This window comes from Diospyros lotus, chromosome 3, assembly GCF_014633365.1.
Source record: "Diospyros lotus cultivar Yz01 chromosome 3, ASM1463336v1, whole genome shotgun sequence".
Taxonomy (NCBI): domain Eukaryota; kingdom Viridiplantae; phylum Streptophyta; class Magnoliopsida; order Ericales; family Ebenaceae; genus Diospyros; species Diospyros lotus.
The window spans coordinates 23,774,819-23,790,355 of NC_068340.1; the positions used below are offsets into that span (position 1 = coordinate 23,774,819).

At 37.2% G+C, this 15,537-nt stretch overlaps 2 protein-coding genes across 3 annotated transcripts in view; both read left to right on the forward strand.

Moving 5' to 3' along the window:
- The first annotated feature begins 511 nt into the window (after nt 1-511).
- LOC127796343 (AP2/ERF and B3 domain-containing transcription factor RAV1-like) lies at nt 512-1,989 on the forward strand. The gene has a single exon (XM_052328432.1). It carries the CDS (start codon nt 619-621, stop codon nt 1,687-1,689), a length of 1,071 nt encoding a protein of 356 aa, XP_052184392.1. The 5' UTR covers nt 512-618; the 3' UTR covers nt 1,690-1,989.
- An 8,472-nt stretch (nt 1,990-10,461) lies between these two features.
- Nucleotides 10,462-15,537, forward strand: part of LOC127798025 (methionine aminopeptidase 1B, chloroplastic) — a 37,071-nt gene continuing 31,995 nt past the window's right edge. The window contains exons 1-5 of one of the 2 annotated variants that reach the window (XM_052331301.1): nt 10,462-10,622; nt 10,773-10,854; nt 12,861-13,098; nt 14,168-14,329; nt 14,406-14,447. In XM_052331301.1, coding sequence (XP_052187261.1) covers nt 10,508-10,622; nt 10,773-10,854; nt 12,861-13,098; nt 14,168-14,329; nt 14,406-14,447 — 639 coding nt within the window. In that variant the 5' untranslated portion in view covers nt 10,462-10,507. The remainder of the gene's footprint in view (nt 10,623-10,772; nt 10,855-12,860; nt 13,099-14,167; nt 14,330-14,405; nt 14,448-15,537) is intronic. The other variant, XM_052331302.1, reaches the window with a different exon arrangement.

Genomic DNA, 15,537 nt, shown 5'->3' on the forward strand with positions numbered 1-15,537 from the left:
GGCCCCGCCTCCCCCAGCCCACAACATATGCTTTTACACTCTATCTATATGAATCTATATGTACACGAAAAAAAATTAATTCTTAAGATACTATATTACAACTCGTCTGACTTAATAAAGAGTTAACTATAACTTAATTATAAGGAGTCATTTCTCAAATCTCACGAGAATCCTTTCCAACACACAGACCACGCTCAAAGATACAATACAATATGTGCGTGTGTGTATTTGTGTGTGTACATATATATATATATATATATCTATCCTTCTGCCCATGAATCTTCCTGGTTGCTCCCATCCGTGGGGTTGACCCACCATACCCATATGTCCATATCTTGATATACCAAGACTGCATACATACATACATACATACATACAGTTTACGATAATAAACGATGGATGCAATTAATAAAAAAATTCAAAAAAAATAAAAATTAGGCCTCCGTGTATATCTTGCTAACCCACGGAAGGCACAGGCTGGACCCTATATATACACACAGCCTTCTAACAAACCCCATTCATATTCATATTCCTCTCTTCCTTTTCTCATCTTTCTCCTCCAACCAAACAGTTTTAACTTCCTCTCTCCTTTTTCCTTCTTCACCGACTAATTCGCAAATGGAAGGCAGTTGCACAGACGAGAGCACGACCAGCGATTCCATATCGGTTGCGCCGGCGTCGGCTTTACCGGCGGTGAAGTCGCCGGAGAGCCTGTGCCTGGTCGGAAGCGGGACCAGCGTGGTTCTGGACGCCGAGGGCGGCGTCGAAGCCGAGTCCCGGAAGCTTCCATCGTCACGGTTCAAGGGCGTGGTTCCGCAGCCCAACGGCCGATGGGGCGCCCAAATCTACGAGAAGCACCAGCGGGTCTGGCTCGGTACCTTCAATGAAGAAGACGAAGCCGCCCGGGCCTACGACGTCGCCGCCCAGCGGTTCCGTGGCCGCGACGCCGTCACGAACTTCAAACCATTGTCCGAAAATGACGAGGACGAGGCCGAGCTGGCGTTCCTGAACTCCCACTCCAAGGCCGAGATAGTGGACATGCTCCGGAAACACACATACAATGATGAGCTGGATCAGAGCCGCCGGACCTACGAATTGGACGGCGGCGGCAAGCGGGTCAACAAAGGCAAAGCCGTCAATTCACTGGGCTTCGACGGAGTCGTGAAGGCAACCGAACAGCTCTTCGAGAAAGCCGTAACGCCGAGCGACGTCGGGAAGCTCAATCGCCTGGTTATTCCGAAGCAGCACGCCGAGAAGCACTTCCCGTTGCAGACAGGAAACGCTTCAAAGGGCGTGCTGTTGAATTTCAAGGACGCCGCCGAAAAAGTGTGGCGGTTCCGGTACTCGTACTGGAACAGCAGCCAGAGCTATGTGCTGACCAAGGGGTGGAGCCGGTTCGTGAAGGAGAAGAGCTTGAAGGCCGGCGACATTGTGAGCTTTCACCGGTCGACAGGCCCCGAAAAACAGCTTTACATCAACTGGAAGACGAGGAATTGGCCGGACGTAGCCGCCGTAGCCGGGTTCCCAGTCCCGGGGAACCCGGTCCAGATGGTGAGACTGTTTGGAGTGAACATATTCAAGGTGCCGTCAGACAACGGCGGTGGTTGTGGCGGCAAGAGGAGTAGAGAGATGGAGTTGTTAGGGCTAGAATGTAGCAAGAAGGCAAGGGCCATTGGAGTGGCTTTGTAACATTTTGTTTTTTGTTTTCGTATTGAAATGAATGTCTCTGTGAATGGTGTTGGGGGGAAAGGGAAAGGGGAAGGGGAAGGAGGAGGAGGAGGGTGGTGTTGGTGTTGGTGTTGGTGTTGGAAGCTGTAAACATGATGATGATAATCAATTGTATATTATCTTACAGACACAAGCTGAGTTAAGAGAGCTCAAATTAGGTTGAATTGAACAATTGGAAAAGCCCAAAGGGACAAGACACTATTGCAGATTGAACTCTCGATTTGTTCCAATATTATTCATGTGTTCCACTGTTTTTCTTTCTTTTTTTATTTTATATCTTAGCTTAATTATTACTCTTTCCTTATTTTCATGATCAACCAGTATCTCACACACTTCACTTTTATATACATACATATATAGATAGATAGATAGATAGATATAGAAACCAATCAAGAACTAAGATTCATTTAATCGAGCAAAAGGTAAATTATCACGGTAACTGAAAATTTACTCCAAAGGCAATTAAAATGTTCATGAAACTTTACTACTACTACTGCTATTATTATTCTTAGCGGCCCGCATGATGCATGCGCCATGGAGCCTTGCGGTTGTCTTTTAATTTCTTCATTTGTCTTTGGACATTTCCCTTCCATTTCAAGTGGTGCTTGCTCGACCTTGTTTGATATTTTGTGCTTTCGTTGGGTTTAATCCTTGATGGGTGTGTGACACGTTAAGTGAAATTGTTGCAAAGCAAACGAGACAGTGTGTGAGTGGTGCTTAGGTTGTGTGGATTTTGATCATTTCCCTCCTCGTGCAGCGATGTTTGCTCATCCACCTCGCTTCAGATGTTGCCTCTAGTGTGTTTCTTGCCTCGTGTGCTTGGTTGTGTTGCATATTCGAACCAAGGGAATTGATTCAAAAAACATGTCTTGTTTTGTTGGCGGGTTGTGCTCACACTTGGGGCGAACCTTGAAGTATCCACCTTGCCACGCGTACGCCTTGCCTGGTCTTGTTGTGTGCACAACTCATAGAGGGCCACTTGTGCTTTGGGATGCTAAACGTCAAAGAGGTGACGAGTCATCGACCTTCGTCTGTTCACCGATTGATAGATGCCAACAATTGACCGTCGAGTTAGCGAGTCACGTAATGTCGACGTTGTACAAGAATGCTACTTGGTTGATCTTGCCGGTAGTCATATGCTCAAAAATTAAGCCATGCATGTGTAAGTGTAAACTAATTCAAACTGTGAAACTACGAATGACTCATTAAATCAACTATAGTTTGTTTGATAGCATCTCTTACTCAGATAACCGTATTACAAGAAAATTTAAATTTAGCGACGGATTTTGTGACGGGAACATATCCGTCACAAATTAGTGACGGATTTAGTAACAAACACCCGTCACTAAAAAATTTAAGATTAGTTATATATAAAATTTAAAATTTAGTGATGGGGCTGATAACCCCGTCACTAAATTCGTTGTTTAATAAAGGGGTTGTTAGCCCCGTCACAAATGTAGTGATGGGGTTGACAAATTTAGTGACGGGTTGTCAGCCCCATCACTAAACAATGACTTTAAAATTCTGCCCCCTTCTCTTCTCCCCGCGCTGCTTTCTTCTTCCTCATCTCCCTCTGCAATTTCTTTCTTCTCCCCCATCTCCCTCTGAGCTGTTTTCTTCGTCCGCTGCTGCCTCTCGCCGATGTCACCTCTGTGCCATTACTATCGCTTTTTCAATATTTTGGAGATAATTTAATTTAAAATTAGTTTTATTATTCAGTTAATAGTTATTTTATGTTAGTTTAATTTTAATTATTCTGTGTTATTTAGTTATTTTGTATTATTCTGTGTTGTTAGTTTAGTTTAGTTTAGTTTAATTGTTTAAAGTTAGTTATTTTTTGTTAGTTTAATTTTAGTTATTTTGTGTTATTCAGTGTTGTTAGTTTAGTTTAGTTTAATTGTTTAAAGTTAGTTATTTTGTGTTAATTTAATTTTAGCTTAATTGTTTATATTATTCGTTACATTTAGAAATTAAAATGTAAAATTTATTGATTGTATCCTATTTAGTAGTGTATCCTATTTTGTTATGTAATTATATTAATTAATAAATATTTTTTATTTAAAACAGTAAAAGTTTTCAATTTCAAATTTTTAATATTTTCTATTTAATTTTAATTTTTAATTATTTCTATAATTAATTTTAAATTTTTATTTATTATATATAATTTAAATTTTAAAAAACGTTTCTTGTTATTTATTAAATCTTTATTTTCTTATTTTAAAAATTAATTTTTAAATTTTATTTTTTAAATTTTTTAAAAAGATCTGTGACGAGGAATTATCATTACAAATCTGTGACAGGTTGCAGAGCTGTCACTGTCATTGATCTATGACAGGGCGTGTCTTCCCGTCACAAATCTGTGACATGATTGAAAAATTCGTCACTAAAATTTAGGGTGCGTTTGATAGAGATAGAAAATAAGAGTGGAATTCAAATTCTATAGAATTTCAATTCTCACTCCAATCCCTAGGAATTCCAATTTCTTGATTTCAAGGAAAATCTTCACTTTTTAAACTAAGATGGAATTCGAATTCTATGAAATTGAAAAGCTATTTGATAGAATTTCTTAAAATCTAGATGGAATTCGAATTCCACCCTTATTTTCCACCCTCATCAAACGCACCCTTAGTGACGCTCACTTTAGTGATGGATTCCTTATTCGTCACTAAAAAATTTAGTGACGGATTTCTATTTTTAGTGACAGATTTTTCCGTCACTAAAAATAATTTTTCTTGTAGTAGGTAGTAATTCTAAATTAATACATGTAACAAACCTCAACTTCTGGAAGGGATGCATTTATTAGATAAAAGGTTGATGTAAGCTTTGCTCTGATGATATATAACTTGATGGATTGCATGGCCTTCGTGCCAGCAACACGTTATTCAAATTTTTACCCTATTAACTTTCGATGGTAGGATAGTAACCTTATATATGGTGGTGACGGGTGACAGAGAATAAGAATTTGAATCCGAAAAGAGAGCCTGAGACCACATCCAAGAAAGGCAGTAAATGCACAAATTACCTAATCATGCATGGAAAGGTAGTGACAATAAATAACAATACCGAACTCATTGAGTTTGACAATTAGAATGAGTACAATCTAAATAATTTAATACAATGATCCATTAAGAGGCAAGTTTAATATCAGCAGAAGCAGTAATTCCAGCTCCAATAGTGTATATTTAAGTTGTTGCAGTTAAAAAGTGCATAGTTGGATTTTTGGGTTGGATCGACCAATTCACCTCAGGTGTGCATTGGTCGTCTCGCTCCTTCTACCGGCATTGTGGTCCTAGACCTAACTGGTCGGGTTGTGCCTCGGACATTTACTTTGAAGAAATTAGATTCCTCAAAGAAAGCTCAAGCTTTGGATACAATTAGGGGTGTGCAAAACTTCAATCTAACCAAAATAATCGAACCGAACCGACATAAATTCAGTTTGGTTTGGTTTTTTGAAAAATTGGTTTGGTTTGATTTTCTTTTTTATTTTAAAATTTTTAATTTTTTGATTTCGCTTCATTTTTTGGGTTGGAAATAACCGAACTAACTGAATCGACCAAAGTTATAAAACGACGTCGTTTTGGGCCTAGTATAAAAGAAGAACAAATAGAATGACGGAATGACTGAACCAATGCATTGGTCCTTCCGCCTTCCCCTTTACTCGGCCCTTTCTTTTCCCATTCGTCTCTCATCACCATCTTTAACCGATCCCATCGCTTTCTCTGATGTTAATGTCGACGTCAACCTTTCCTCTCTACCTCCAACATTAAGGCTGACAATAAGTCGAGTTGAGCCGAACTAGGCCTAGCTCGAGCTCAGCTCAATTGATTTTAGCTTGGCTCATAGCTCGGCTTGAGTTCGATATGAGCTAATTTTTTTAGCTCGAGCTTGACTCGATGATGACTACGAGCTGGCTTGGCTCAACTCGAAACTATCACCTTACTTTTATGCATATATATATAAATAATATATGTGATATATATAATATATATTTAAATAATATATTTATAAAATTATTAAGTATATATTTATATTATTGAGTATTAAGTAATAAATATTTTTTATTTAATAAATTTATAAAATTAATATATATAAGTATATCGAGCTGGCTCGTGAGCCAAATGAGTTGAGCTAATGGTAGCTCAAGCTCGGCTCATTTACTAAATGAGCCAAATATTTGAACTCAAACTTGGCTCATTTGTATCACGAGTTACCTTATTGAGACAATTATCGAGTCGAGTCTTGAGGCAGGTCATAAGTAGCTAGGCTTATTGCCAGCCCTATCCAACGCTGATGGCAGCCAACTTTGTTCCCATCAACCATCGCTACCAGTATCACTATCTCTCTCCAATTCGCACCACCGTGCTCACCCATTAACACCACCTCGGTAGCCACTATTGCCTCAAACCACATTTGTTTCCTTCAACGATTCACATCATATGGGCTTAGGCCTTTTCTGTAAGTTTTTCGGTGACCTTGTGGGTGGGTATTCTACATTAAAATCTAGATCTATTGAAATCCAACCATTAAATCCTCATGATTTTTGGGAATATGGGTCACTAAGCCAAGACTAATCCCTCTGATCGTCAGAATCCGTTATGGATGGTGGTTGACAATGTTTTTCTAGAAACGAGTTTTGAGTCTTTTAACAATAAAATTATTTTTTAGATTTACAAAAAATCAACTGTTGGATCAAACTCATTTTTGGATATATAAACCATTGCAATTGAAGGAATTCGATGAACAGTTTCGATCATTTGAGTCACTGGTTGGCTAGGTGGTCGACAGAAACAATAAGGCAAAAAATTCGTTCGGCCTGTTTGGTTATTTTTGAGGTTTTTTGGATTTGTTCAGTTTATTTGATCGGTTCGATTTTTACGAATTTTGTTCGATTTTTTTTTTTGGGGGGTTTTGGTTAGTTTGATTTTTGGGTTTGTTTGATCAATTTAATTTGATTTTGTACAACAATTCAATTTTTTGGTTATTGAATTTCGGTCAGTTCGATAACCCAACCAAGCTGTTTGCACACCCCTAGATACATTATCATGGAATAACATCATATGATTTCAATCTTATTCTGTTGACTTTTAGAATTGGCGTAATGATTAATAGGGAGAATCGAGGGCATTTGTATTTCATAGTTATATGTGAAATCATTGGATTTATTTATGAAAAATGAACAATTGTGAAAACATTTGGCAATGATGGTTTCATTAATTAAGAATGAAAGTTGGGGGTTTGAAGATGATCAAATACTATCCTAATCTTAACCATAAACGATGTTAACTAGGGATCAATATTTATTACTTTTAAGATTTTATTGGCATTTTATGAGAAATCAAAGTTTTTTGGTCCGATGGGAGTATGGTTGCAAGGCAAAAACTTGAAGGAATTGATGAAATGACACCATCAAGAATGGAGCTTGTGGTTTAATTTGACTCAATATAGGAAAACTTATTAGGTCTATACATAGTAAGGACTGATAGACTAAGAACTATTTCTTGATTTTATCAGTGTTGGTGCATAGTCGTTCTTAGTTGGTGGAGCAATTTATTTAATCAATTATGTTAACAAACGAGACCTCAACTTGGTAACCAATAATGTGGAAGTGACCCTTTATAGCTAGCTTCTTAGAGGGATTATGGCCTTTCAGGCCATGGAAGTTTGAGGTCATAATAAGTCTGTAATGCTTTTAGATATTCTAGGTCGCATGTGCATTGCAACGATATATTTAACGAGTCTATAACCTTAGTTGACAAGCCTAGGTAATATTTAAAATTTCATCGTGATGGTAATAAATCATTATAATTAATGGTCTTCAACGAGAAATTCCTCATAAACACGAGTTATCAACTCATGTTGACTACGTCTTTGCCATTTGTGCACATCGCCTGTATCGATCAAATGGTCTAGTGAAATGTTTAGATAACAACGTCACAGGTAGTTCATTGTTGGCATTTTTTACCTACTTGTGCTTACTTAAAGGTGATTGGGGCTAAACTTTTCTTATAATGAAGAAAAAAAAAGTAATTTGAAATATAAAGATAAATAAATAAATATTTATACAACATAATGCAATTTAGTGATATTAGAAACAAAAAAGCACACCGAAATACTTTATAATTATAAAAATATTATAATCATATCATTATATATATATATTTATATATGAACTTTCATAAAAAAATTTGGGCTATTAGCGCTAGAAATCTTTTTTTTTTTTTTTTGCATTTATGTAACTTTATCTAAAAGTTTCAATTTTGACAATAAGGTCTTGGTTTGATCAATTGGTTGCAATTTTATTCACGACCTTAGATCCGATTCGAGAGGCGTCCAAGATCCACTGATGTAGCATGCCACATGACATTTTAAAATATTTTGAGTGGACCTCATATGCATGCACACGTGTAAAAAAAAATGTTAAATATATATATGAGTGTGTGTGTTATAGATACATTTACAAAGGAAGGCATGCGAAGGATGGGAACGATAACAATGACATGCGATGATGCTGGGTTGGAGGCGGTGACTGATTTAGAAGTTGGAGGTGGTGATGGAGGTTGATCTAAAAGAAGGCCGAATCTAAAAGCTTGATGGCTGATCCTTGATGTCGACAGGGTCGGCTTAAGCGATCGACGGCAAGGGCGAGGCAGTTGGCAAAGGATGTCATCGACTAACAAGAGTAGAGGGCCATTGGTCGTTTTCTATAAGGTGACCTTGAGCAGGAGGAAGCCCAGATCGACAGTCAGTCCAGCTTCCAGATTCATCGTCGTCACCATGAGCAGGAGGAAGCCCAGATCAATCATTGTCTTTAGCTTCTAAATCGGTCGTTGCCGAAGTAGTTGTGGCCATCGCCATTCTCTGTCGTCATTGTCCTCCGCTTGCTTCCTTCTCTCTGTGCATATATATATTTAACATCATTTTATTTTTTTACATGTGTGCAAGTGGGCCCAACTCAAAATGTTTTAAAATGTCATGTGGCATGCAACGTCAACGGGTCGTGGATACCTCTTGAATCGAATTCAGATGATAGATAAAATTGCAACCAATCGATTAATTTAAGATCTTATTGTCAAAATTAAAATTTTTAAATAAAATCGCAAAAATACAAAATGATTCCAATTTTTTGTGCTAATAAGCCAAAAAATTTATATTAGATCTTCCAATCTGAAGATCTTAGGGGTTAATTACTAATTTTTCGTTTTAAGTCATAAATATATATATATATATATATACACACATTTGTAGCCAAAAAAAATAAAAATTTTTTTTCTTAAAAAATTAATAGATAGTTTAGTTGGTCTTAATATATAATCTTATAGAACGACTTTCCATAGTTTTGTCCAGCATTTGTCTTGGTTTCGTTGAGATCCATCTATTTTCCCTACAAACAAGTATTAGATATATATGGATTATTATGGATATGTTTCAGCCTTTAATCTATTCCATGCAATATATTAAGTGTCCACAATCTTCTAATCACCACTAAATCTTAATTAATTAATTTGTTATTGGTAATGGGTTTTGTTTGTTCTTTGCTTTTGTTCTTTCTGTATTATATAATGAGATGTACTACTCATTGTATTACAATGATGGCATGCATAGCTGGCTTGCCAATCACATTAAAGATGCTTTTGACTAATGGATGTGACAAAAATAGGTGTCAAACAATCTATAGCTAATTAATGTCGACAATAATAATACAGTCAAAGGTAGGCAATTCAACAGAAACCATGCAATATTTAATATCATCCCCTTCACTTCAGATCGCTGCAACCCTTTTTATTTTTATTATTTTTTTTTTTGGGATTTCAATTGAAAAGTCAATTTGCAGACGAGTTTGATCTCCAATCAAAATGTCAAAAGATTAGGTGGCAACATATATATATATATATATTCCTTCTTCAGTGGATTATGGCCTCTCTCTCTCTCTCTCTCTCTCTCTCTCTCTATATATATATATATATAGTTAGGCCGATCTCACTTCATATTTTCAGTAACTTCGCCAAAAATCTCCATAAATATCTTCACAGGTTTCCAACTATTTTCATTAATTTTTCTTTAACATTATTGTTGGATTTAACAAAGATCCCACCCACAAAAGAAAAAGAAAAAAGCTACTACTTCTAATATAACACCCTGATTTTCACTTAATCGAAAATAAATTTTGTATTTATAAAATTAAATAATATATTCAATTTTTTTTTCTTGTAGACTATCCATTTGTAACTGTGCAATTATTAATTCCCCCTCTAATTCTTGGTACTTTTGTCACACCAAACATTCCCTATCTAAATTTGACTTAAATTGATTTGAAGACACTTCTCTACCTAACATTCACTTAATATTAGTATTTAGTCGTTCTTATAATATTTGTGATACCACAAGTTATTTATCTAAAAGTGCGGACCGGACATAACTCTTAGATTTATGATAATAATAAATAATATACCAATACGAAGTTAATTGATGATAAAAAGTGGGTGAAATATTTTGTTTCCTGAGAGTATTATGAACATTTATTGGCGTTTTATGTGAAGATAGGTTTGGGGATGTCATCCATGAATACTCACTCTTCAAGTCACCAGGAAAATCCATTTTCATTTTTCTTCATTTAGGGAACTTGTCCCATTTCAAGCCAGTGATAAGGCCCAACAAAACTGTCAAATTGAACCCAATTTAGATAATCCCTTTGGACTCTTGGCCCAGCCCATTTCCCCTCCAAATTCTTCCGTTATCCCCTCGGCTTCTAACACTCTCTCTCTCTCTCTCTCTCTCTCCAATGGCTTTTTCTTCGCTCTCTCTCCCATCTTCTCTTCATGTAGAAACCTTGTCGTCGTCATCTTCTGCTATTGTCAGGGGGACTCCACTCACCTTCTCATTTGCTTCTCCGTCGGGTATGTGTTGACGCCATTACTTCTGCTTCACCATTCTCATTGTGACAGCTTTAGGCGCACTTTCAAACTAAGCGAGCTATCTACACTTATGTTGCCACTTTAATTATCTGAATTATTGCTTCAATTTTCCCTCCATTTCGTTCAATTTAGGGAAAAATTCCCATCTTCCAAAGCGATTTGTTCTTTTGTCGAAGAAGATTTCGTTCTTGGAGGAGGCCAATAAAATTAGAAGGTACTAACTTTTCCTCGCTGTGTTATATACCTTTCCTCATTTCCCTTTTATTTTTTTTCGGGGGCGGCGGGGGTGTGTGTGTGTGAAATTTGTACATGGGTGCTATTCGCTTTTGCAAAGAACTTTAAATTTAATTCCCTCTTATTTATCAAAAGAAATCCTAATTACTTTTTTTATTGGTAAGTGTTTAGTTATGAAATGAGGTGTGTATATATGTGGATTATGTCTCGTGTGTTTTAGCTACCGTACTGATTGAGAATGAATTCCTGGTATGTCATTTTGATATACTGCTATTGAAAGAGAGATGACATATGGAATATTCTACCGTTTTGAAGGTGCAAACGATAGAGTTTTGCTAGAATTGTTTGAAATAAATACAGATTTAGTTCAGAAAGTATAGTCAGAACCATGAAAAGTAGGGCAAAAAAAAAAGAATGAAGCTTAGGTTGCGTGTGGAATCCTAAAAAAATTCTTCACTGGCTACTAAAACCTAACTTGTAAAATGCCAATGTTTATTTTGGATAGCATGTGTTGGTCAAACATGATATGGAAACCAAATATAATTGTGTGAAATTATGGTACGATTAATCATATTTTAATATCTAACCATTTCTGCAGAGTGGTTCCATCAGTAAGCATTCGCCAATGCTGTTAAATGGCAACCTATACCAGGTTGAAATATAGTAATCTGTTAACTTGAAAGCTAAATTTGATCCCTTGATGCTACTGCTTGAACTCTTTAAGTTGATCTTGTTTTAGAAGCCCCAAGTAATGGTTTGCGTTTGATTTTTTGGCCCATCATGTTGTGCCTTTCCCTTTCCTGTATATGATTATCCTTGTCAACTAGTATGGTTTGAAGTTACTCCTTTGTGCCATTTTGGATTGAGACTTGAGTCAGTTGAAGCATCCTTTGGGCCCTTCAGCAATGAAGAGTTCAGCAAGGCTTTCAGGATGCTTTGGTGTAGCATGAATCGAGGAATTGCATATGGCAGTCTTATTCAGGTTTTGAATGAGAGTGAGATTTTACTTTTATTTGGACAGGGACTTCTATCATTGAAGCCCTATCGAGGTGCCATTTTCTAGTTTGGTCGTCCATGATTATACTTTTATAACCAACTATTTGAGTAAGGATGCAACTCTTTAAGTGGATTAGTTTGGTACATCTGTCTTTCTCCCTTCATTGCCTATTGTTAGGGAGATGAGTAGCATGGTCTTTTAGGTGTTAGGGGTGGAGTAGGTGGTGCCCAAACTTAGAGTGGGAGTTGTTCTCTCATCCAAGATATTTTGCCCCTGAAGTCAATCAAATGAAAGTTGGGGCTGTGGTGTGGTCATGTCAGTTATGGTGCTTATGGAGGGACACTAGTTATTGTTGTTGTTGCTGCTTTTTTTTTGGGGGTGGGGGGGTGTTTGCGAAGTGCAAACTGTGTAGCTTGAAAGTCATGGTGTTAGTCTCTCTGATTTTTGGCTTAGGGAGGTTATCTCCTTGTCGATTTTTGTAGACATTTCTTGTTTCTGTTTTTGTCTTTTTTTTGCTAGATGATTAATGAACCCACAACCCATAAAGGATCAAATAACATCAGCTCAGGGCATGAACCAACATGGTTAAGGAAAGCGGGACCCACAAGGACAAGGCTACCTCTTTTGGGCAATTGCTGATTGAAAGGGAGACACGTGACCACTTTTCTACCATAGAAGTTTAGGAGTCATTTCCCCTTGTTATCTTTGCCTTTCTGTGCAAAGGGTTTATTTCCCCTTTTTTTTGCTGTTATTAGCGTCCACTTTAATTGACATGATCACATCTACCTGTTAAGTTGAATGTTTTAGAAATCTGGAATCTTATTTGATGGAATTTTCTTGACTGCCTAAATGAATATGCTTTGGAGGTTAGAGAATATGAATCTTACTACACATCATTTGGCAGGTGACAACTAGTTCGTATTTATTGTATGAAAGTTGACGTGATTATTAAGTTACTTTCTTTCTTTTCTTTTTTTGGTAATATTCAGAGAACATAATCTTCGAACATCAAAAGGCTCTAGAAGAAGGCCACCTTTGAGGCGTGGAAAGGTATCACCACGTCTTCCTGTGCCTGATCACATACCAAAGCCTCCTTATGTTGGTTCATCTTTGTTACCAGAACTATCTAGTGAACATCAAATTCATGATGCTGAAGGCATTGCTCAGATGAAGGCTGCATGTGAGCTTGCTGCTCGGGTATTGGACTATGCAGGAACGTTGGTTAGGGTGAGAAGGTTCTATATCTTTGTATTGTTGAATATACATTCTCTTGCATTCTAGTAGGGAATTACTATTTTCTATATTTCATTATGTATCCTAATACAGTTTAGCATTTGAAACTATAGTTCCTACATATTGCTACTATGAAGACATTGTGTAAAGATATTCCCATGGATTTGGTGCATTACCTGCATTTTGGTGCATTTGTAAATTCATGGAATTACGTCCCCTTTCTCATAACAACAGACTTAAACCTAGATGTCCAAGCTCAAAAACTTTTCTCTTGCCCGTTTTGTTTTAACTTAAACTAGAATTTAACTTTTGGGGATGAAATCCTCTTCTGTAAATGAATGAAGTTTAATCTTGATAACAAATGTAAGGATCTTAGACATCAATAAGGTTGGAATGGTGGAGAGGAAGTGGCGGGTCAAGCCGTATACTGATGGGCTACTACATGGTTCTTCAGGTTGGAACTTTTCACAGCAGCGAACCCTAGTACAAGAATCTTTTCTCTCCATCTTTCTTTGGGTGTTTGCCCTAGGCCACCTGGGCCATCTTCTACTGCAGTCTAGTTAGCAACTTCATGTTTCTGCACTAACCATTTATGCATTCACAATCTTCTGCAGGAAGTATTACACATCAGTTTGTTTGCGAAAGTATCTGGTTTATTACAAGGCTTTTAAGGAAAACCTAGATCAGCCGGTTGTTCAGTAATATCTACCATTTAAACAGGGAAACAGTAAAACTTGACCTTTCGGCAGTCTTATCACCTTATATTTTGGCTCAAATTGAAATCTTGATTTTTTGGCCCCCCCCCCCCGGTGCTTCTGGGCTTTATCCTTCTATATGGGTAGTTCTTCAATCCTCCTGAAGATGTTTAGGAATTAATTAGTCTAGTTCTCATGATCAGCATAAAGGGTAGGATTTAGATTCGCATTACCTTTCCTATTACATGTTGTTTATGCAATGAAGGATATAATTCTCTTTCTACCTCCACTTAAAGCATTTGTTCACCTATTTTATATTTGAAATATTATTGTATGACATACTTTTACATGGTTTGTAATCTTATCAGCCATCGGTAACAACAAATGAAATTGATAGAGCAGTTCACCAAATGATTATTGATGCTGGTGCTTATCCTTCACCTCTTGGCTATGGGGGATTTCCCAAGAGTGTATGCACATCTGTGAATGAATGTATGTGCCATGGAATACCTGATTCTCGTCAACTGCAGGTTTTTTGTGCTTTCACTGCCTATTGCTGCTAGCTCAAAGTGAAAAACTTTTCTTATTAATGATCATCTCCTGCAGGACGGCGACATAATAAACATTGATGTGACAGTCTACTTGAATGTACGTTGCTGAGTTGGTCATTCGTTTTGCTACTTGGTTTTTTCTTGCAAACAATGCATTGTTAGTTTTGCTTATCATTGTCTGATATACTTGTGTGCCACTAAGAAGTGTGGAGACTTCCAATAAAGTGGTATATCCTTGTGAACACTAAATCTAGTTGGAGATTTCACAATGTGTTCCTATTACAAGCTCAAACACAACTTTTTACTTTAAAACTAACCTAGAATGGAGCATTTATTGAACATTTGGGAATATATGCCTCTGTTGCTTAGGAACACATTTGGGATAACTAAACATTTTAAATAGTCTTTTAGGAATTTTATTTTAAGATTCTTAAAGGCATTTTATTTCCAAATTATTTATGAATAGGATTTTCTCAAGCAGATATTGTTATTTTCCTTTGGCACTTTCTGTTTCCAAAATGATAAAATAGATCTATGCATATCATAAAAAGTAAGGGCTTGTTCTCTTTGTTGTTTTCAACCTTGTTTTGAGTTTTCAGTTTTATAAAATAGTGAAAAAGTATTTACTTTCATATTTTCAAAAATGCATTTTCGAAAACAAAGAAAAATTTTATAAAAGAAACCCAAAACAAAAAGTTGTTTTGGCTGTTTTCAGCCAAAACACTCCACCCAAAATGCGGAAAACGACCTTCAGTCCGTTATTGCCTTTCGCTTGCGACCCTCGCGCCATCGTTGCCATAACCCTCGGCTCTCTAGGTCACACGGTTTTGTTGTCGCCAGTCTCCCACAACCATCGCCTTCGTAGCTTGCTTCTGTAGCAGCCATGCTCGCCCGCGGCCTCTCCACCATCGCTGCCGCTGCCCACCGTCGCTTTGACGGTCTTGGTCATCGGCGGCCTTGCTTTGTCCTCTGCGGCTGAGCATCGCTGTTGATCTTGCTACTGTCGTCGGCAATCTCCCGCGGCGGTCGTCTCCTGCTTCTTCTTCCATGGCTTTCGAGCTTTCCCCTTCTCCAACCAAGCTCCTAGAAGCTTCTATTATAATGTAATATAATATGTATATATACATGGCTTTCGGACTATCCCCTTCCTATTTTTTTGCCAAGTCAATTTATTTATTTAATTGTAT